Here is a 24,515-nt window from a genome sequence, read left to right on the forward strand (position 1 = left end):
AAAACGATGTTTTAAAAGTGTGCAACTTGAGATGAAGTGCTCTGAAGGGAGAGGTGCCTGGCAGGCCGGTGGAAGGGAGCTTGTACGTCCAAAGCAACAGTACAGATCTGGAGAGAGAGTGCTGGGAGCCATAGCACAGGGATGATTAATAAAGAACCAACCATTAGTTCATCCAAGTGTGTGCCACACTTATACATGTGGGGGATAAGGAGTGACTAAAAGAGGCAAAGATCTCTGTTCTCAGGTGGGGACAGAGAGGCAATGAACAAACCGATAAAATATAATTCACTGAAAAACAGACAAGGGGATAGGGAGCAGAGCATGTGTATGTGATGTGGGTGATTTGCAATCTCAAAAATGATCATTAAAAGCAAATCATCTGAGCCAAGACTTGAGGGATATGAAACAAAGCCAAATGTAAGCTCGAGGTGAGGGTGGAGAACACAGAACAGCAAGTACAAGAAAGAACAACCTGGAGATTCAGAAAGATGAATGGCTCAAAGGGAAGAAGAAAGGTGGGTCGAGGTACGGGTGAGAGAGGAAGACACAAACACAGTGAAGGAGCCAGAGACAGCCTGTGAGGAAGCCAGGCACTTGGAGCGTATGCTTCCAGAAAGGAGGGGAGAGGCTGACAGCTCCCGGGGCTTCAACAAACAAGGTGAGGAGTGAGAAGGCGACAATGGTTTGAAAGCTCAACCACTCAAGACTTTAAATGAGAAACTTCCAAAGTTGCTGAAGGCTTACACAGAAGGTTGAAGAACAAGCCACTCGTGTAGAAAGGTGAATAGTGTATTTGGACTGCTAGTCTAAAAAGATTAACAGAAAGAAGAAGGGAGAAGATAAAGACGAGAAGGGCGGCCAAACTGTAGGCTGACTTCTGAGGAAGAGTTTTTGCAGCGCAGAGAAGGAACAGAAAGCAGGGAAGGAAAGCCACAGCCACCATCTAACCTCACAGCACACCAAGAACACGGTAATACCTGACCTGTGTAGGCGCGCTGTGTAGGCTCACTATACAGGCTCATTGTATAGGATCACTGTGGTAGACACACTGTGTAGACGCACGGTGGTAGACTATGTAGGCACACTGTGTAGGTTCACTGCATAGACACACTGTGCAGACACATTGTAGATGCATTATGGTAGACTGCAGGTGCACTGCATAGACACAGTGTAGTCTCACTGTTTAGACACACTGTGTAGATGCACTGTGTAAACTCACTGTGGTAGACCGTGTGGGCACACTGTATAGACACATGGTGTAGGCGCACCGCGTAGACACACTGTGTAGACACAATGTGGTAGGCTCACTGCGTAGACACACTGTGTAGCTGCACTATGTAGACACACTGTTGTAGGCTCACTGCGGTGCCCTAAGAGGGGCTCCTGGCCAAAGGCCATCTTGCTGGAGATTCCAGACACACAGCTCGGCTCAGCTGTCCCAAAGGTGGAGGGAGCAGCATCCCGGCATACCTGGAGCCCACTCACAGGACACCAACACACTGTGGCTGTCTGAGTGGGACGCCCTCCTCCAGGGCTTTGGGTCTCCAACCCAAAACTTTAGAGAGAAAAGAAAGATGTAAGCTTTCTGGCTGGAACCACGGTCCATGACTGATGATCTTGATGGGTGTAATCCTATTCAAGTCACACAGACTTAAAATCACGCCTAGCGTGACTCGGCAAGATTTTTTCCTGACAGGATCTGTCAAAGAGTATCATGTCTGAGCGGCCCTCGGTTTCCTGTCTCGGCGAATGCAATCCCAACTGCCCGGGAACAACAGCGTCTGTTCCACAGTCTCCCCTACTGGTAACATCTCCCCTCAGCCAGAGTGCCCGTTAACACCCTCTACAACAGCAAGCATGAGACCCTCTCTTCTGGGAAACTCGCAGACACCAGACTTCCCCTTTGCACAAGTACGAGTACACATCCCTCCTCACCAAGTGGTGGTGACCAGTGACAGAAAGACTATGGTGGCTTGCCACAGCCCCGATCTCACACAGACTCAGGCACACATGGAATCATGGCATCCCAACTACAGGATGGCTTCAGAGGAAACGCTGACACGGTCCGCTACATACCCCTTAGCGATACACACTTTACAAATACCTACATCGAAGGAGGGAGTGAAGATGCGTGACAGGGAGGAGAGACCTGAGAGGACAAGGTCCCCAGGGAAATCCAAAGATACGGGGCCAGAGAGTGTATGTAAAAAGTGTCCTTTTATAAAACATGTTTTATAGTTTACAAACCACTTTCCCCCTTATCTCTCGGAATCCTAACAACAATCTTAAAGTTAAAGAAAGATCCAATTATTTCCAGTCTGTCAGAGAGACTGAGGAGCCAGGTCCCATTGTGGGTACCAGGGCTGAGACCCATTCTCACTGCTCTGCCATGCTGCAGGCACAGACAGGTTGCTGTAATAAAGAGGAAACCTAAGGAGTTCACTCAGAGAGCCTCCTTGATCTAGGCTCTCTCTCTCTCTCTTTTTTTCTTCCCATGTTTATTTATTTTTGAGAGAGACAGAGACAGAATGCGAGTGGGTTGGGGCAGAGAGAGAGGGAGGCACAAAATCCGAGGCAGGCTCCAGGCTCCAAGTTGTCAGCACAGAACCTGACGCGGGGCCCGAACCCACGAAGTGCGAGATCATGACCTGAGTCGAAGTCAGATGCTCAACCAACTGAGCCACCCAGGCGCCCCTCGGCTCTCTCTTTTAAAAAAAAAAAAAAAAGCATGGCTGGGGCGCCTGGCTGCTCCCATAGTGGAGTGTGCGACTTTGATCTCGGGGTTGTGAGTTCGAGCCCCACACTTGGGGGTAGAGATTACCCAAAAATAAATCTTTAAAAAAAAAGAAATTTAAAGAGCATGGCAGTTTATTTACTCCTACATGCGAATAGTCAATTTGAAAGACATCAGGCTACTGATGTGCTGACAAATGAAGTGCATTATCTCCCTGTATTCTGGTTCCGCCCAAAGTGGGGAAAATGGGGAAAGGAGAAATTGTATCAATGCACATACTCTATGCAGCAAAACGTTTTCTGACTATGACTAAAGACTATTAGATTAAAAATGTTCCTTTCTTGGGGCGCCTGGGTGGCGCAGTCGGTTAAGCGTCCGACTTCGGCCAGGTCACGATCTCGCGGTCCGTGAGTTCGAGCCCCGCGTCGGGCTCTGGGCGGATGGCTCGGAGCCTGGAGCCTGTTTCCGATTCTGTGTCTCCCTCTCTCTCTGCCCCTCCCCCGTTCATGCTCTGTCTCTCTCTGTCCCAAAAATAAATAAACGTTGAAAAAAAAAAATTTAAAAAAAATGTTCCTTTCTTCACAAATTCATGCCTAACAATTCTGCATCAAGCCCTTTAGCGTTATGCCAAACAAGAAAACTTGGTGTTTTCTAGTGCTAGGTTGAGAAATCACCCCAGGATATTTTCATGCAGCTAACACTCAAATAGGTAAATAGAAAACATTACTAGAAAAGTATGAATATCCCGTCTGAATAATCTCTGATTACTGACCAAGGAGCGGGTCAAACTGGCACAAGTTGTCAAAAGAAACAGCCAGGCCGTGCCACAGACTGACACAAACTTCTGGGGGCCTCCATGTCGAAGACACCATGATGTTATTTAAAGGGACAAAAGAAACTACACGTTCATTTATGTTAAGATGTCTTACCATGAGATTCAAGTCCAGCTCCCTGTGCCAGCCCATTGTCATAGGACTGAAAAAGAAAAACATCGTTCAGTTTAATAGGGAAAGGATAAAAAATAAGTAAGTCCTCATGCTAATTTTTTGTTTCTTGATCCACTTTTATTTCTCCCTTATATCTTCTAAAATACTCTTTCCTACAAAGGGGTAGTTCGAGCATTTTCAAGTACCTGATCTTATCTTATCCACCAAGTGAAATCACTAAACGCATACAGTTTGCACATTCTGAGATAGATTGTTCAGATAGCATCTATAGATTTGATTTCTACCAATAAAAAGACCCAAGCCTTACTCTTTTCCTATTGCAAGAATATACAAGTTGAAGGAAAATGGAGACTCTATACTCATAAAATATTATAAACACGAAACAAGTCTATTTTGAGACTTTTGGGCAGCCAAGGATCACAGTGCCTGCCTACCTTTGGATCTCCCCACACATCCTGCAAAATCAAAACAGAACAACAATGCAACTATATAAAACTGAAACCTTAGAGAAGCTGGAAGACACACGAAGCTATAAATTACCTGCCTGTAGAAAAAGAAACGTCAAATCCCAGCAAGCTGCCTCTCACATCCCGCCACCTTTCTGCAGAGAGTGAGGGAAGTGTACGGAAAATCGTGAGGAAGGGAGTGGCAGGGAGCCAATGGGAGGCCTGAGACTCATCTAAAATTACTGCCAAAAGGAGAAGGTCCACCTTAGGCTGGCGAAGGACAGGCAGTCTTTGCTTTGTGCAGATCTGATATTACGAAGTCTGGGTACCATAACTTAAACAACACGATACGGATTCAAATGTCAGTCCCCACGGTGTATTAACTGTGGGCAACTGCGCGGAGTACAAACTTGATGCTAGCACCTCAGCTCACAAATCGCTACGTGAATAACAGATGTGCATCACAATCAGTAACCAATCCAGTCCTCTTTTTCAAAGTCTGTTAGTCACGGGTCACTGTGCTTATTATTCAGTTCATGCACGGACAGCAAAGCGTAGGGGTGCGTTGTCTCTTTGTCTTAGTAATAAACCCACATGACGTTTTCCAAAAACAGAACCAGAATAGACTGGCCACCAAAGATAAAAGTGCAGTAAAGAAACGAAAAGCAGTACCACTAGAAGTGAAAATGAGATCAAACACGGAGCTTAGAAATAGCTGATCATAAGAATATGGACAGCACCACTGTCTGAGACCAGATACGACGTCAGAAGAGTAAGTGAAGGCAGAGCATCTAAGTGGGGACAATGGCCATGATGACAAGGATGGAGACATTCTAGAGAAGGGATGCTGGCAAAAAACTTCACAGGAAAGGAATCCTTCAAGTTATTTCACAACAATGACACCACAAAGGATAAAAGGTTGGATGCTGCTACAAACCTAGGAAGGAGTCCAATCATTTACGATGACAGAAAAGATGTTTACCCCATATCGTAAGTTACACAACAAAACCAAGGCAAACACCGTTCAAACTACTCCCTCTCCCTCCTCTCTCCCTCTATACATATACTTTTTTTTCCCCAAACACTTTAACTCTCACTATTTCTAATGTTTTAAATTACAATGTACTAAAACTGGTTTCACCACTTAAAAAAATTCTCTGTACATCTGTAACTGCTAGAGAGTTTGACATTGTGGCAACAAGTTGGTACGGGTCACAGAGCAGTGCTGATTCCTTCCTGCCCCCCATGACTCAGATCACTGTCCTCACTTCAGCTGAAGTGACAGTGACAGTCTCTGTCACAGTCTCTGTCACAGTCTGGCTCCACCATGCAAAGCGAGCGCTGCCTGGACGGCCTAAGTTCTGACAGAACAGAGCCCTGACTGCTGGAAAGGACCTCAGAGTCTACAGCACTCACAGGGCATGACTTTGGTAAATCAAGTTAACAAGGAAGGGAGACAGGCCCTCTGCAGATCAGGTAATAAAGGATGCTCAAAGGAGCAACATTAAGAGACCCTGAGAAACAAGAAAAACAACCTCTCTCCTACCCGAAAATCATGAACACACAACACTTTCCCCAGCATGAAAAACACAAACACAAAACAACCACAAAATCAAACTCCACAAAAACTCATGAAAGAAGTCACACTTGGTTGATTGAAAAGAGTGCACTCTGGGTTTTTAAAAAATATTTATTTTTTGAGAGAGAGAGAGAGAGAGAGAGAGAGAGCGAGCGAGCCAGCAAGGGGCAGAGAGAGAGGGAGAAAGAAATTCCAAGCAGGATCGGCACTGTCAGCACAGAGCCCGGTGTGGGGCTCAATCTCACCCAACTGTGAGTTCATGACCTGAGCCCAAACCGAGTTGGAAACTTTACCAACTGAACCACTCAGGCACCCCAAGAGTACACTCAAATAGGGGCTTGTGTAAGAAAAAAGAATATCCATGAAATGACTAAACAGACAAATCTTTATGAAGTAACTCTGGAAAGAAAACGCAGCAAATGAATGAAAACATCTCGGTGTATGCAAATCTGCCCCCATTTCCCCAAAATGGCCATAAAACAGAAGAAAATTGTAATACAGCACCCCAAACTCAGGCGCTTACTATCAGGCAAGCAGCTGGGGGTATGAAAATGAAACTGAAAATTAAGAACAGAAAGGACAAACAGTAGGAAGAAATGAAGTTCAATGACTGCAGGGAAGAAACAGAAGAAAATAAGGAATAATAAGACCAAGGAATAGTAGTCTCAAAAGAAAAGACAATAAGGGACACTGAAGAAAAGGCAGAAAACAGCCAAGAGACTAAAACTGGGATACAGAAGTCAAAAAGGTCAGAGAGAAAATGACTGAAATGAAAGACAAGCAAAGAAGAAAGAACATACACAAAATTGGAGTACCTAGAGAACAAAGCAAAAAACGGACTGGAACTTGGGGTTAGCTAACTATGGGCTACAGGCTAAATGTGGCCTGTGGCCTGGTTCTGTAGAGTCCTGGGAGTGCAGAAAATGGTCAAGCTCACTCGAAATGCAAATTAAAAATACACCGAGAGAGCATTTCTCACCCACACAAGACGGATAAAAATTAAAGAGGACGACAACTCATTTCACTGAGAGGCAGTGTGGAAAAGGCACTCTCCTACAGTGCTGGGAATATAAACTGGTCCACCCCATTTTTGGAGAGAAAATGGCAACATCTGATAAAACTAAATATGTATTTTCCTTTAGATCAAAAAAACCGCACTATTAGGAATTCATTCTGAAAATCTGTCTCCAACACATAAATGCATATGAAGATGGTTATTAGTTTCAACACTGTTTACATTCGGAAAATATGTACTCCACCTATGGAAGAATTCAAAAAAGTCATTTATGGAATGGAATAGTACAAAACTAAGTATCTTAGTTTTTTTGATAAGAATGAACAATAAAAACGTACACATCTGGGGGTGCCTGCGTGGCTTAGTCAGTTAAGCATTCGACTCTTGATTTTGGCTCAGGTCGTGCTCTCACGGTCCCTGAGTTCGAGCCCCATACTGGACTCTGTGCTGACAGTATGGAGCCTGCTTGGGATTCTCTCTCTCCTCTCTTTCTCTCCCCCTCCCCCCCCATGCTCTCCCTCGTTCTCAAAATAAATAAATAAACTTTTAAAAAAATGTACATATCTGCTCATCAAGAAGAAATACAGGAAGGCCAAACCAAACACCAATGAGATTGGTTCCCTACAGAGTGGTGGTAAAAACAAATGTTAGGAAAGGGGGAGTTAGGAAGGGACCAAAGACAAAAGGGACAGGAGACAGGGAATTACACATCTTGGAATATCTCTTTTTGTACAGTTCTCACTTTCAGAACCAAGTCAGTATTTCAAATATTAAGTAAGTTTAAAAAAAATTTTTTTAATATTTATTTTAGAGACACAGCACAAGCAAGGGAGGGGCAGAGAGAGCCAGAGACAGAAACTGAAGCATGCTGCAGGCTCTGAGCAGTCAGCACAGAGCCCAACATGGGGCTTGAACCCATGAACCATGAGATCATGACCTGAGCCAAAGTCGGATACTTAACTGACTGAGCCACCCAGGTGCCCCCAAATATTAAGTAAGTTTTTAAAAAAATCAACAAAATTGGGGCAAACTCTAAAATGGAACCCAAACAGAAACAAACTCAACTATATTTAAAAAAAATAACATAACCATAGCAAAGGGGGGAATAAAAGAAGTAACTCAAGTATTTCTTAAATATGGTATTTTGATTTACATACCCTCAGGTTCAAAACAGAGAGACAATGTATTCTGGATAACGGTAACCAGGTTGGTCACCATCAGAGAAGGGAGTTACAAAAAAACAAAAAAACAAAAAAAGGAGGATGATTAAAAAGGAACTCTGTGGAGGGCGCCTGGGTGGCTCAGTAGGCTAAGTATCCAACTCTTGGTTTTGGCTCAGGTCATGATCTCATGGTTCAGGACATCGAGCCCCGCATTGAGCTCTAACTGACAGCACAGAGCCTGCTTGGGATTCTCTCTCTCCCTCTCTCTGCCCCTCCCTTCCTCCCCACCCTCTCAAAAATAAATAAATATTAAACAGAAAGGAACCCTGTGGTGTTGGACTAAAATCCGAGGCATCAACAGGACTCACGGTTTTTAATACATATGTAAAGTAACAGAGAGGTATGTGTAAGGGAGGGTGTGTTTGTGTATAGATGCATGCATGTACACATTTCCTAGCTTGGCTTGCTGAGAGAGGGGCTAGAAGCAATGCTACCCAGGACCATGATCATAGCCAGGGCCCAAATCCTCATTTCTACACACCATCCTCCGATAAGAACCAGGGCTCCTTGAAAAAATGATCGATTCCTGGGCTATGGCTAGGAAAGTAAAAGATGAACCTGGAATATCTTCTGGCAGAAAGCAAAGGGCTGCTCAAAGCATACAGGGGGAGAGACAAAAAAAGGCACAAGCATCTGCTTGAAGGGGTTCTCACCGGCTGAATCTGGGACAATCTGACCATTAAAATATATAATGATAGTAACAGGTAATAGCCCACTGGATCAAATAAGAATCTGGAGTTCAAGGTGATATGGATAGACAGAGAAAGAGAAAGCTTTTTCTAAAAGCAGAATTTCAACTGAAAATTACAGAAGAAATGACACAGCTGGAAAATCAATTGCATACCAACACTAGCAGACAAAGAACCTGTTAGCCCAGACAATCTTATTATAGTTGGATAAAGTCTGATGAAGGACAGATTATTTGACAGTCTCCAAAACATCTCGCCACAAGATACTGAATCCTTCTAGGTGGAAAAATTCTAACTCTACAGAGAAAAATACGGCATACACCACCTTAATCGAGTGATCAAAAGTTACTATCACTGGTAACAGGGCAAGTCAGTATGCTACACTCCCAAAGACAACACACTGAGGAGTGACACAGGGTCACTTTTTTTTTTTATTTTTTTTTCAACGTTTTTTATTTATTTTTGGGACAGAGAGAGACAGAGCATGAACGGGGGAGGGGCAGAGAGAGAGTGAGACACAGAATCGGAAACAGGCTCCAGGCTCCGAGCCATCAGCCCAGAGCCTGACGCGGGGCTCGAACTCACAGACCGCAAGATCGTGACCTGGCTGAAGTCAGACGCTTAACCGACTGCGCCACCCAGGCGCCCCCAGGGTCACTTTCTTAGTGTTCATGCCAAACCACATCATCACCTATCCTTCTACAGCACATAAATCTCTGTTTCTTTTAAAACTCCTTTCAGGCTCTGTTCTTTTGGACTCCACAGGCTTTTAAAAATGCCTGATCCACATTCTATAAAATCTGATCCACATTCACACATTCAATTAAAAACAATTTCATTCCTCTAAGAAATTAATTTTCATTTTGAAACACTAAGTGAAAGTTGAATTAACAGCCGAAAATAGTCTAATCTTTAAAACTAAAAACTCAGTATTCGGGAAGTAATAAACTTGGGAAGCAACACTTCTACGTCTCCAGTTTCATGTAAGAGACGAAAAAGTAAAGCAAAAGATAATTCTGGCTGAGACTGAGCTTTCCTTACTACTGCCAATGAGAAGATTAAATTGTACTGTGAAAGAATAACATTTCCATTTGATATTCTCCTTAAAAATAAACCTTAGATTGAAAAAAAAAAAGCACACGTCAAAGTATTAACAAAAATGATCCAAAAATCTATTGCTAGCCCAGTCAATCTTGTTATATTTGGTCTCTGCTAGTCAAATGACTTATGGAACTCCCACCTCACACCAAATATAGAAACAGTCTCCTCAAAGACACCATAAATCTCTACTATGCTTGGCCAGGGCTCTCCACTGACCCCTGCGAGGACAGTTTATCAAACATGTGCCTTTGAGATTTTGCTTCTTTTTTCTTCTAGGGCTGACCAATTTCTTTCTAGTAAAGACATTTGTTTCTTCAGACATAAATTACATTTAAATTTTAATGGCCAATGAATCAATCTGCCCTTCACAATTATTTCTATATGGCTGTTCTGATTATACAAAGTATCTAAAAAGCAATGCTACTAACCTGATTTCCAGATTCTTGGTGGAAGAAAGAGGAGACGTGCATTTTACTGCAGCTCCCATAGAGCAGCAATAATGATCTAAAATAGTCGATTTATCAACGTAACTCACCATACTTCTTCTAATGTAATTGATGGCTTTTTTCATATCCATGCCAGACCAGTTGTTGAGCATATAGCAAATGCAGGAAGCACAGTATACAAATCGCATGTCATTTTCACTGCCTTCAGGGACTGCGCAGAAACTGGAAGTAATAACAGTATGACACATGATTACATGGCAGCAGAATTTATTTTTTTTATTTTCTTGCAGGGTGGGTAAGAAACACGGGCTTCATGTCTTTTGTCACAGAAAAACCTATTATTAAATACAGATTTAAAAACCATATACTACTTGTATTAAGTCAACAAATAGAACTAGTACTCGAAAAATATAAAATGATCTCTAAATCACCCTCTGCTCCCAAGTTCTGATTTCTGGGTAGCTTTCCACACTACCAGTTACTCCTTACCAGATGCTACCACTCAGAGTAAGTTTATTTGCTCCCTACCACAGTTGTGGCACGCTAGCGTGAGAATGGGGGGAATGGAGCAGGTAAAACACAGGACCTACTGAATAGTAAGAAATTCCCAAACCCAAGTTTTGATGTGTGAAATTTCTTCCAAATGTATATGTAGATAACCACTAACTGATCATATTGTGCTGTAATTCAATTTTTACCTATTCTATTAGTTTCAAGAGAAGTAACAGTCTGTGCCTGGTATCTATTTCTTTATTTATAAAAGGGATACAGTGGCAATAATCAAAGACTACACCGAAACTTGGAGGTATCAGTCACATATGCTGGCTGAGGTCAAGATTCAGTTTTGCAGTATTTCCAATTAATGATAAAATATCTTATGTGTCTACATTAGTCTTCCCCTCACCGAGAGGGGTGGTTTTTTTTTCTTTAATTGTAGTTATCATCATTTGCTTTGACAATAACCTTTATCTTTCAGTTAATGACACCAGTGTTTCAAGATTTTAAGTAAACTCTACACCAAATGTGGGGCCTGAACTCACAACTGGGAGGTCAAGAGTCACATGCTCCACTAACTGAGCCAGCCACATGCCTGAGGGAAGGTTTTTTTTGTTTGTTTTTTTTTTTTAAGTCTAGAGAGAGAGAGAGAAAGAGACAGAGAGAGAGAGAGAGCGTGCACGAGCAGGGGAAGGGCAGAAAGAGGGAGAGAGAGAATCCCTAGCAAGCTCCTCCGTGCTGCCAGTGCAGAGCCTGATGTGGGGCTCAGCCTCACGAACATGAGATCATGACCTGAGCTGAAACTAAGAGTCAGACGCTTAACCGACTGAGCCACCCAGGTGCTCCCCGAGAGCAGTGTTTTTAAACCTTGACAGTTAAATAGAGCTATTAATAGATGGAGCACTGACTTAACAATATAGCAGAATTTGTTTACAAAATCTCTTCACTAAACAGGATCACTACTGCTTTGTCATTTCCTAGATTTGAAAACAATTTTCCCCTTAAAACTCCAGATATACCATACAAACCACCAAATATTAATAAATACACTAAGTTCTTTTTCTATCTTTTATAAATGTCATTGAAACCACTTACACTAGCATCTAATATTCAGCGTTCATCCCTTTCTCCCCCCAATCACTATGTCTTAATAAAAGTTCAGATTAAATGTATGCTTACTTCAAAATATCCATTTTTTTCACCGAGAAGGTAAATTAAAATCCATCTTACAAATGAAACCATTCAACCACTTATTTATGAATCTATTTACTGTGTCACTTAAAAACAGAGAGGAAGAAAGGAGTTCTGCTACTGTAATTTCTCTTTACTCACATAAAAAATCTTGGATCTTTTTTTTCTTTTTTTGATTAGGCATTTAACTTTATGTATGTACAGTGAACTTCAGGTGGTTCTAATAAGGGTTTATGATAAACCCTAAAGTTCTAGTACAGTACTGTACCCATTTTTTACTTGTATAAAATTTTTCCAAGAAAGAAAGACAGAAAGAAAAGGGAAAAAAAAAAAAATCAAAGAGTGACCCATACCTCCCATCTTCCAGCTGAAGAGCTCTCAAGCCCGCTAAGCAAGCTTCCTTATTTACTCGGCTTAGGTCATCTCCAAGAATAACTAAGCACGAAAGGCCAGTGTAGGTCATTGCTATGTGGCCACTATCATAAGGATGAGCTGTTCCAGGATTCTAAATTCAAAATAAACATAATGTTAATGAACTAGTAAACTGAAAACTTACTTCATTAAGCAATCTAATGCAAGGTTTCAGGAACTAGGAAAATGCAATGTTTATACTGATTTGTACTGACACCTGATTGAAAAAGCAAACCTCCATTTTACATGACTCAATGTAAGTATAATCACATACTTTGCAGGCTACACAATTCTTAAACTTATCCTGCAAATCTAAAGCTTCAGGGAAGTAGTGCTTTTACACAAATAAACCAAATTATTTGAACTTCAAATGTCATCAACCATATCACTGATAACTTAAGTCTCAAGAAGTTAGAAAAGCACAGAGCTTTTCAAACAGAAACAATTTATGAAAGAAATAAAAATCCTTTTACTGTACAAATCCAAATTAAAAACCATAGTGACCACCATATAAAACTATTACAAAACAACACAGTTGAAAAACCTCATTCTGCTCCCATATACAATTTAATGAGTCTTTAAAACATATTAGCACTTAGAATAACAAAAAGCAAAGAGCTCTGTTACCAAAACTGAAAAAAATCTCTAGAAATAAAACAGTGTAACTTTTAAAATTTAGAGCCCAACGCATCCTGCTGGCAAAAAGTGTTCTGGAAGACTATCAGACCAGCAAATTGCTGAGGCGGAGCGGAGAAGTCTTACCAGGAAGCATTACCACGTTGTGTCGGATTTGTTTTACCACTCTGACTGTTTCAACAAAAGATAACCACAGTTATCAAAGAACTCTTAAGCTACAAAATATGTGACTCATATAGGAAATCCTGTAAAGACCCTAGGCACTGGCACTGGCATTGATAAAATCTGGATTTAAAAAAAGTGTTTACTATGCCAAGTAACTTGATGTCCCACAATATACAAAGCATTCAGAGTTTTAGGGGGACCTGGGTGGCACACATGATTAAGTGTCCAACTCTTGAGCTCGGCTCAGGTCACAATCTCACAGTTTGTGAGTTTGAGCCCCACATCGGGCTCTGCACTGATGGTGCAGAAGCTGCTTGGGATTCTGTCTCTCCCTCTCTCTGCCTCCCTCCAGCTTGTGCTCTCTGTCAAAATAAATAAATAAACTTAAAAAAAAACAAAAAAAAAGCATTCAGAGTTTTACAATTAATTTCAAATAATCAGCTGATCCTATGAATCAGTCACTAAAAAAAAAAAATATTTCACCTGAAAAATGTAAGATTTCACAATGTACTAATTTATGTAAGTTTAAGAATGTCTTAAGCGCTTTTTTTTTTTTAATTGAAGTGTAGTTGACACACAACGAAGAACATTTTAATTTTGAAAGAATAAGAGTGTATTTTAAAATTCATCTCTCTCACTGGTTTCCCTTCTATCTCAGTTTAGGTTCATCAATAATTGCTCCAAATTCTAGAGTAACTGCTCAGCATACTGGAAAGCGAAAGTGAAGCTTGTACCAAGGTTCTGGTTCAAGCAGACTCCTCACCTACTATAATAAATGTTAACTTCGGGGCACCTGGGTGGCTCAGTCAGTTAAACCTCTGACTTTGCTCAGGTCATGATCTCGTGGTTCATGAGTTCAAGGCCTGAGTCGGGCTCTGTGCTGACAGCTCAGAGCCCGGAGCCTGCTTCAGATTCTGTGTCTACCTCTCTCTCTGTCCCTGCCCCACTGATGCTCTCTCTCTCTCAGAAATAAAAACATTAAAAACAAAATTTTAAAAAATTATAATAAATGTTAACTTCTACAACCGGTGAAATGCATCAAATCTTGGCTATACTACTCACTGGCCTGCTTCATTCCTCCTACTAGAATGTGGATATTAGTACCTCCCTCATGGGGTTATTGTAAGGGTTAAATAAAGTTACTGTGATAAAGATGCTGGTTATCTTGGTGACGATGCAAGCACAAGGCAGATACCCAAAGGGCCAGTACTTCTTGGGAGTCATGAACTAGGGTCCCAGAACCACCAGGCAGGAAATCACATTATTTTTCTGCTCACTGACCTTCTGTGGTTCCTCACAGAACAAGTTTGCACAGTGTTCAAGACCTTCTATAATCTGACACCACCCTACCCATCCGGCCTTACGTCTACAATTCCTTATATGGTCTCACAAACAGGCCAAACAAATTTTCATCTTGCTAACACTTAGAATTCATTCTGAGTTCCTCCCTTCAACTGAAACTCTGGTACTCCCAGCTATTCTATTCCACATTTGTAACAGCCTTCTTACAACTCCCACAGCCCGTTTCATTTCTTGGTACTTAAAGTAAACACCTACTAGGTTAAAAGTACCAGGGGGAATCCAAACACAAATCAAATGTGGAGCTTAACCTTAAGGGCAGATCAAGTAATTACAATACGAAGTAGGACATAAAAGCGTCATAAGGGAGACAAAGTAACACAAAGCTTTAAATAAAGGATTCTTGTCTGTGCCAGAAGAGGAACTTGGAGGGTGGAGAGGAGAGGAGAGGAGAGGAGAGGAGAGGAGAGGAGAGGAGAGGAGAGGAGAGGAGAGGAGAGGAGAGGCGAGGCGAGGCGAGGTGAGGTGAGGTGAGGAGAGGAAAGGAGAGGCGGCTTCATAGGTAGAAGAAAAAGTAAAAGCAATGCAGAGAAAGAAAATTCTGGGTATTTAGCATGTACTGGGGACAACACATAATTTAAGAGACAATACAGAATTTGTGAAGGAAAACAGTGAGAAGAGTAGGCGGAGAGGCTCCATCAGTGTTTCCCGAAAAGTTCTCTATGGCCCTGGAAGGTCCTGGGCATTTACCAGACAGGGTGGTTTGGTGAATTCGGAAGAAAAATTGCTGACACTACTGTATTTATGTACTGTGTTGGGAAATCCCATGTGCCTCTTCAGATTCTCGCCGACTCTGAGCCAACTGCTCCTGGGGGGCCTACATGAGTCCACTGGAGTCTCCTGCTCCTTCCACCACTCAAATTCAGACGAACACAACGTGGCACGGAGTGGGACCCAACCTCCCCCAGAAGATGCCAGGGGTCTAGGTGAATTAGAGCCAAAAAGAGGTTTCGGGAGACTCTGTAAACCAAAGCAAAAATGTTTTTGTGTTTTTAAATTTTATTCTTGTTATTTAAAAAAACGTGTTGGGGGTGGCGCCTGGGTGGCTTAGTTGGTTGAGCATCGGACTTCACCTCAGGTCACGATCTCACAGTCTGTGAGTTCTAGCCCTGCACTGGGCTCTCTGCTGTCAGCGCAGAGCCCACCTCGGATCCTCCTCCCTTCCCCCTCTGCCCCTCCCCCAGTTGCTTTCTCTTTCTCTCTCAAAAATAAATAAGCATTTAAAAATAAATAAATAAAATTGTCTTCAGAAGGGGGTACAGAAGGGGATTGTCTTTTACAAGTAATGTTATCAAAGTCCAGCTTTATTTCAACGAGGGCAGGTAAGCGTCTGAATAAGGTACGGCACTATAAAGCAGCTGTCATGACCACATGGCACGGCACCCAGAGAGACTGTCCAATACGAGTAATGGGACAGCCATCTTCCTGAGGACCAGCATCAGCGGGAAAATATTACATGCACAGCAAAAAGGGAACAGATTTTGTGAATTCTTTGTTTTTAGATTCCTTGCTAAAAGCAGCGGGCACACGTGGTTAGACACATCTTGGCAAATTCACATGACCTTGACACAGGCAAGGTGATCTACAGCCTAAGGCAGAGGAAGAAAGTTGAACCAGTGCCTCTATGAAAACATGCTGCCTTCTCCCAAATTACTGCTATTTATTCTAAAATTAGGAAGAGAGTATGAAAAAACAGGCAAAAGACAACCTGCCTATTGCCTCAAATTCGTTGCTCTTCATGTGTCTTCAATCACTGCCTTGGCAAGAGCTTTTTGTTTCATTCTTTAGAAACATGAGCCAAATGTAAAGTCCTTCACTAACACAGAAGTTCACTGGCTTCCTCGAGAGCAAGCACCAAGCACAGGAGAGCTGTATTTCCAATTCTCCAGGAAATCACCAGTAATTTTGACACACAAACAATAGGAGGAGAGACATAATACTTGTGACGGTAGCAAATTCTGCATGCACACATACTGTGCATAGTTCCAGGAAGTAGGGTGGGTATCACTTTCCTTTAAGTAAAGGTCATAATACACATTAGCAGACAATATTTAGCTATAATGAAACACAGAAGCCTGGCTTCTGTGTCATTTCTTAGTTTTCTTTCCCACTAAAATCCATCCATCTCCCTCCTCCCTCCTCCCCACCCAGAAAGAACTCACCTTTGATGGGTTGAATGGAATACCCAGGTATGAAGAGCCTCGGAAACCACAGCGATTTAGATTGGATCCTAGAAAATAAAACCATGTACTTATTTAAAGTATATTTTATTTTTGAACAGACTCTAAAGCAGATCAATTATATATTCTTTCAGAAACTGAGTATTTTAGTACCAAAGCTTTGTCACTGTCTCCATTTTCATTCTAGCATGTGCCAGGTGTGTTCTCACTTTATGGGAATCTCACTTAATTTTCCAACCAGTCAGAGACAAAATAATGATTTCCTACCACATACCTTTAGTTTATAGCCTACCTCACTGCAGGTGAAATGCTTTCAAACCTTTTCTATACGATTATTTTTCATGTGATCAACATAATCAACCCCGTGTTAAAGAGCAGAAAACAGAAGCCCAGAGGTTAAGTGACATGTTCAAAGTAACAATCAGTGGATTACACATCTGGATCTGGAATCCTAACTTCCCTTCCACTGCCTTTTTATTTTAACTTACTGCTTCTTTATATGTGAGCAAACTAAACACCTAAGATGCCCTAGTCACAAAAAAATGTATGTACTTTGTATTTTAAATTTAAAAAACTTTTTTTTTTTTATTAATTTTTGAGAGAGACAGAGAGAGCAAGCAGGGGAGGGGCAGAGAGAAAGGGAGAGAGAAAATCCCTAGCAGGCTCCACACCGTCATCACGGAGCCTGATGTAGAATTCAAACTCACAAACCACGAGATCATGACCTGCACAGAAACCAAGAGTTGGGTGCTTAACCGAATGAGCCACCCAGGCACCCCCCGCCCCATACTTTGTATTTTAGTACAGACAAACCTTTGTTCTGAGTCCAATGATCCACTCTACTTTGTTTTTATTTTTTATTTTAGAGAGAGAGCGCGCACACATGCAAGCAGGTAAAGGGCGGGGTGGCGGGTAGGGAGAGAGAATGTGAAGCAGGCTCCATGCTCAGCTCAGAGCCCAACGTGGGGCTTGATCCCTGGGATTATGACCTGAGCTGAAATCGGGTCAACTGAACCACCAAGGCACCCAATCCACTCTGCTTTGAAGTACTAGGAACTTGAGAAAGAAAATAAGCTGGAAACGAAGTCACATCCATGAAAAGGGAGCCCTGTGCATTGGTGGTGGGAATATAAATTGGTACAGCCAGTATGGAATACAGTATGGAGGTTCTTCAAAAAATTATACACAGAACTACTATATGATTCAGCAATGCCACCACTGGGTAGATAGCCAAAGGAAACAAAATCACCATTTCAAAGAGATATGTGCACCCCCATGAATGCTGCAACATAATTTGTAACAGCCAAGGCATGGAAACAACCTAAGTGTCTATCAACAGAGGAGTGAAAAAAATCTCTCTCTCTCACACACACACACACACACACACACACACCCACTGGATGAGTGGATAAAGAAAATTTCTCTCTCTCTCTCTCACACACACACACACACACACACACACGCATATCCAGAATGTTAATCAGACATGAAAGAGCAAATTCTGCCTTTTGTGACATTATGGATGCCACATGCAATAAGTCAGAGAGAAACAAATATTGTACGTTCTCACTTACATGTGGAATTTAAAAAGGCTGAACCATGGAAACAGAGCAGAATGGTAGTTGACAGGAGCTGGGAGAAATGGTGAGATGTTAGTCAAAAGTACAAACGTCTACCTATAAGATGAGTAAGTTCTGGGGAGCTAATGCACAGGATGATGACTATAATTAATAGGACTGTGTTATACACTTGAAAGTTATTAGGAGAGATCTTAAATGTTGTCACCACACACTCACACAGGGTAATTATGTAAGGGGACTGTGGTAATCATTCTGCAATATATTCATGTATCAAACATCATGTTGTATACTTTACACTTACACGTGTTATATGTCAACAATACCTTTATGAAGCTGCAAAAAAAAAAAACTATAAATGAATAATTAGTTATACCCACAACAAGAAAATGGTTATGGGTTTGACTGCCATTAGAAAATCAGCATGATAGACACAGAAGATAGAAATGTAGTATCAGCAGACTGTACTGTATCATTAATTAAAAAAAAAAACATAGATTTATAAATACATTCTGACGTGAGAAACCAGTTTCATATCTCTTAGGACTGGAACATGACTAAATCATAGTAACTGTTTTTCACTCTATTTTTTCAACACAGGTACTCTATTCAGCTTTCTATCTCTCATAAACTTACAACAGTAACTTAAACATTAATTTCTTATACAATTTAGGGAACTTTATCCACTAAATTTAAAATTCTCCACTAACCACCTTACACCATTAACAAAAAAAATCTGAAAAAGGGTATTACCTAATGGTGATGATATTAATGAACATAGTTCTCTTATCTCTGCTAAAGACTTTTAAATGACTAAGCCACTTAAGACTCGCCATTATATAATAAGAGTCATAAAAAGGCTCAGACTCTGAATGGATAATGCTACATCTGAGATTGACTCCAGGAACTTCCCATATGAGAAAGGTCGTATGCACAGAAACACCCAGGGCAGTATTACACTGGTGAAAATTTAGAAGCAACACAGAAGTCCAAGAGGTTAAATATAATACTATATCTCATCAAAGGAACATGATACTGCTAATAATTAGGGAAAACTATGTAGCAACATGGAGAAATGATCAAGTTAAGAGAAAAGGTAGGATGCGAACATTTATGTGATTATGTTTACAATTAACCAAAGGATGCTTATCAACAAAGCCCAGAAAGGAATAAACAAAATAATATTGTGTGGAATGACAGGAGAGTGAATTCTGTTCTTTGTATCAGTCAGTGTTGCCATAACAAATTATCACAGAACTTATTAACTTGAAACCACACCCATTTGTTATCCGGCAGTTCTGTAAGTTCCAAAGTCCAAGATCAGCCTCACCAGGCTGGAATGGAGAGCCACCAGGGGCTGCGCTCCCTACTGGAGGCTCTGGGGGACAGTTGGCCCCAAGTTCCTTCCACTTGTCCAGTGTGTGCGACTGAGTCTCCACATCTTTGATCACCGCCAGCTGGGGCCTTTGCCACTGCTCACACTTGGGCCCCTGGACCCAAGCGTCTGCAACGGGGCTGAAATCTTGCTCCTGTCCTAGGGCCTCCCCTGTCCCCGGTACATGGAACACCTACAGATCATCTCCCTATTTTGAGGTCAGCTGACCAGTAACCTTAACTTCATTTTCAAAGTCCATGGTGCTTAGTGTTTGAATAAGTACGGTACGGGAACTTAGGGGAGAGAGAGGGCGAGGGGGAACATCTTAATTCTAACACAGCTTCCAAACTCCAAACTGGGTGTAATGTTATACTTTTCTAAAAATAAATTGTCTTCACCAAGTCACAGATGTCTTTATCCCTTTATCACCACTTGTTTTAATCCCTCCTAATTGGGGGAGCGGCATGTCAAAGGTGTATTTTCCCTAGGCTTAATATTTGATTGTATGCTGAAATTATCTTCCTTAATTCCTGACATTTTTTTTAAATTTTTTTTTTTTAACATTTATTTAGTTTTGAGACAGAGAGAGACAGAGCATGAACAGGGGAGGGGCAGAGAGAGAGGGAGACACAGAATCTGAAACAGGCTCCAGGCTCTGAGCTGTCAGCACAGAGCCCGACGCGGGGCTCGAACTCACAGACCGTGAGATCATGACCTGAGCCGAAGTCGGACGCTTACTGACATATTTTTTAATGTTTTTTTTTCTCTCTTATTTCCCCTTAGGAATGCCCTTTTAAAGATTATCCTTTTTTTTTTTTTAAATGTTTATTTATTGGGGCGCCTGGGTGGCTCAGTCAAACATCTCTTAGTTTCGGCTCAGGTTACAATTGCATGGTTCCTGAGTTCGAGCCCCACATGGGGGTCCATGCTGTCAGTGCAGAGCCTGCTTGGGATTTTCTCTGTCTCTCTTCTCCTCTTCCTCTGTCCCTGCCCCTCCCCTGCTTGTGCCCGTGCACGCGCACTCTCTCTCTCAAAATAAAAACTTAAAAAAATGTTTTTAAATGTTTATTTATTGGGGGTGGGGCAGAGAGAGAGGGAGAGAATCTCAAGCAGGCTCAGCAGAGTCAGTGCAGAGCTGGATGCGGGGCTCAATCTCACAAAAAATAAGCCTTAAAAAAAAATGGGGGTTGGGGGAGAAAGTTGTGCATCCCTGTTTCAGGTCTGAGTATATACTTCACTTAGGAAGCCTACCTTGAGCCCCCTTCTAAAAGGGTCCTGCCTCAATGTTGATGGCTGCCGAATGCTGCTGAATGCAGGCTGGGGTGGCTGTGTCAATTTCTTAAAATAAAACAATGTCTCCTGAATGCCTGACTCTTCCTATCAGGCTCTGCAGCATTTTACCCATAGTAGAACTGCTTTCAAAATTCAATCTTCTCTAAGAGACTAGAAATCGATTATATATAAATCTTCAGGTACCTCTGAATTATAAGGCAAAGGTTTACATTCAAACTTAACAAAAAATTTTTTTAAATGTTTATTTATTTTTGAGAGAGAAAAAGAGCACACACGCATGGGAAAGGGCGGAGAGAGAGGGGACAGAGGATCCAAAGCAGCGTGGACGCTGATAGCAGCGAGCCCGATGTGGGGCTTGAACTCACCAACCGTGACATCATCCAGGACCTGAGCCCAAGTCAGAGGCTTAATCAACTGAGGCAACCAGGTGCTCCTACATTCAAACTTGTTAAAAGGTCTGCAGTGAAGTCATAATCAAAAACCAAAAAAAACAAAACAAAACAAAAAAGCCCCAAAAAACAAAAATTCAATCCTTTCAATTCCTGCCACCACTTTATCACCTAGGTTCATGTAATATTCTAAATCCTGTGTTTTTGAGGTGCCTGGCTGGCTCAGTCAGTAGAGCATGTGACTCTTGATCTTGGGGTTGTGAGTTCAAGCCCCATGTTGGGTGTAGAGACTACTTAAAAATAAAATCTTTAAAAAATAGTAATAGATCTTGTGCTGCCATTTCAACAATCTTCATAGCACTTTCACCAGGGGTAGGTTCCATCTCAAGAAACCACTTTTTTTGCTCATCCATAAGGAGCAACTCCTCATCCGTTCAAGTTTTACCATGAGATTGCAGGAAATCGGTCACATCTTCAGGCTCCACTTCTAGCTCTCCTGATGTTTCCACCACATCTGCAGGGACTTCCTCCACTGAAGTCTAGGACCCCTCCAGGTCATCCGTGAGAGTTGGAATTAACTTCTTCCAAACTCCTGTGAATGTATTTTGACCTCTTCCCATGAAACACAGATGTTCTTCGTGGCATCTAGACTGGGGAATCATTTCCAGAAGGTTTTTATTTTATTGTACCTACATCCATCAGGGGAATCTCTACTTATGGCAGCTACAGCCTTACAATGCATTTCAATGAGACCCGAAATCAAAATGACTCCTTGACCCCTGAGCTGCAGAATGGACGCTGTGTTAGCAGGCATGAAAACAACATTCATCTCATTGTACATCTTCATCTGAGCTCTTGGGTGACCAAGTACACTGTCAATGAGCAATAATATCTTGAAGGAAATCTTTTCTGAGCAGGTCTCAACAGCAGGCCTAACATATTCAGTAAGCCATGTTGTAAACAGATGTGCTGTCATCCAGTCTTTGTTGTTCCATTTATAGAGCACAGGCAGAGTAGAGTTAGCAGAACTGAGGGCCCTAGGATTTTCAGAAATGGTAAATGAGGGGCACCTGGATGGCTCAGGGGGGCTAAGTGTCCGACTCGTGCTTTTGGCTCAAGTCATGATCTCACAGTTAGTGAGTTCAAGCTTCACACTGGGCTTTGAGTTGACAGCAGAGATTCTGCTCCGGATTCTCGGTCTCTCTCTCTCTCTCAAACATAAATAAACACTTACAAAAGAGAGAGAGAAATGGTAAATGAGCACTGGCTTCTACTGAAAGTCACCAACTGCCTTAGCTCCTAGAAAGCTAGGCACTGACTTTTCTCTAGCTGGGAGAGTCATAGGTGGTATTTTCTTCTAGAAGAAGGCTGTTTTGTCTACACTGAACATTTTTTTAGTGTAGCCACCTTCATGAATTATCTTAGTGAGATCTTCTGGATAACTTGCTGCAGTATCTGTATCAGCACCTGCTGCTGCACCTGGTACTTTTATGTTACAAAAATGGCTTCTTTCCTTAAACCTCACGAACCAACGTCTGCTGGCTTCAAACTTCTCTTCCGCAGCTTCCTCACCTCCCAGACTTCATAGAAATGAAGGGAGTCTTGCTCTGGATTAGGTTTTGACTTAAGGAAATGTTGTGGCTGAGAACTTTCATCACTAGCAATAAGGTCGTTGTGCTCTCCATTTATGTGTTCAGTGGAGTAGCACTTTTTAAGTTTTATTTTTACTCAGTTAATCTCTAGACCCAACATGAAGCTCAAACTCATGACCCTGATACCAAGAGTGGCATGCTCTTCCGACTGAGCCAGCCAGGTACCCCCGGAGTAGCACTTTTAATTTCCTTCAAGAACTCTTCCTCTGCACTCACAACTTGACTGACTGGCACAAGAGATCTAGCTTTTGGCCCGCTAGGCTTTTGACATGCCTTCCTCACCAAGCTTAATCATTTCTAGCTTATGATTTAAAGTGACAGATGTGCAAGCTCTTTCCTTTCATTTGAAGGCTGAGAGGCCATTGTAGGGTTCCTAACTGGCCTACTTTCAATATTGTTGTGTCTCAGGGACTCAGGAGGCCTGAGGAGAGGGATGAGGAGGAACGGCCGGTCAGTGGAGCAGTCACAACACACACATTTAGCAGTTAAGTGCGCCATCTTATATGGGCACAGTTTGTCGCGCCCCAAAACAATCTGAACAGTAATGTCAAAGATCACTGATCACACATCACCATAATACATGTAACAAAAAAGTCTGAAACACCGCGAAAATTACCCAAATGTGGAACAGAGACACAAAATAAGCAAATGCTGTTGGAAAAATAGAACCAATCGACTTGAATGACACAGGGATGCCACAAACTTTCAATCCGTAAAAAACGCAGTATCTGCAAAACACAGTAAACTGAAGTGCAATAAAATGAGGAACGCCTGTTAGGGTTTAAAAAAATGTTTCTGAATGAAATATTATTTCTTTACTGGTAAATAACTAAATGGCATTTTTATTTCCTCATTTCTATGTTGTTAGCTTATTTACATCAATAACTTTTCTGAAAAGGCAGCAAAAATACTGATGTTCAAAAATATCACCTAAGGTTAGGAGATGATGGCATGGACACGTGGAATCAAACTCAAGATCCTATTCTGACTAGTCCTGTGTTCCATAGGCAAGTAACAATCTCTCTGAGCTAGTTCTATTTCTGAGAGAGGAACAGTAATGTACTGCAAGCAGTATTTTGCAGGGTTCTTACCAGGGTTAAAGGACACGTTCTGATTATGCGTACCACAGCGACCAAGGCACAAGAAACAGTAACCACTTCAAGTCAATTCATTAGACTTAAACAAAAGTGAAGAGGAAAGTAACAGAAGATTTCCTCTGAAACTGATTTTCTTTAAAATAAAAACACCTGCCTCCCCTCCATTTTCAAAAGAGTGCACACTGAAAAGAAGGTATTGGGCAATCCTAATCCTTTCTGGTTCTTGTCAAGATGTGCTTGCTATTGTGCTTTCATTTATAATTCTAGTAAGCTTACCTATTCATGATAATTATTAAGTATAAACACGCAATTAATTCCAAATTTACAACTGGATGCATATTTAGGATAGTTTAAGCTTCCTTGGAGGTTATTAGACAGCGCCATCTAGTGCTCCTATTCAGTAGTAGCAGAATAAACTGGAAGTGTGGTTCAGGTCCCAGAAGAATCAAATGCATAATTTGAAAAAACACAGTACATGCCTCTTGGTCCTAACTCAGGTCCACATCAGAACCATC

General features: G+C 41.7%; 1 protein-coding gene across 1 annotated transcript in view; it reads right to left on the reverse strand.

Annotated features, from left to right (window-relative positions):
* The window catches only part of PGGT1B (protein geranylgeranyltransferase type I subunit beta), a 64,395-nt gene that overhangs the window by 20,730 nt on the left and 19,150 nt on the right, over positions 1-24,515 (reverse strand). The window contains exons 3-6 of the mRNA XM_040444262.1: positions 16,600-16,667; positions 12,220-12,371; positions 10,270-10,402; positions 3,664-3,709 (exon numbers count right to left, since the gene is read on the reverse strand). Of these exons, the coding sequence (XP_040300196.1) occupies positions 3,664-3,709; positions 10,270-10,402; positions 12,220-12,371; positions 16,600-16,667 (399 nt within the window). The remainder of the gene's footprint in view (positions 1-3,663; positions 3,710-10,269; positions 10,403-12,219; positions 12,372-16,599; positions 16,668-24,515) is intronic.

This window comes from Herpailurus yagouaroundi, unplaced genomic scaffold (genome assembly GCF_014898765.1).
Source record: "Herpailurus yagouaroundi ecotype Mexico unplaced genomic scaffold, PumYag 192, whole genome shotgun sequence".
NCBI lineage: Eukaryota > Metazoa > Chordata > Mammalia > Carnivora > Felidae > Herpailurus > Herpailurus yagouaroundi.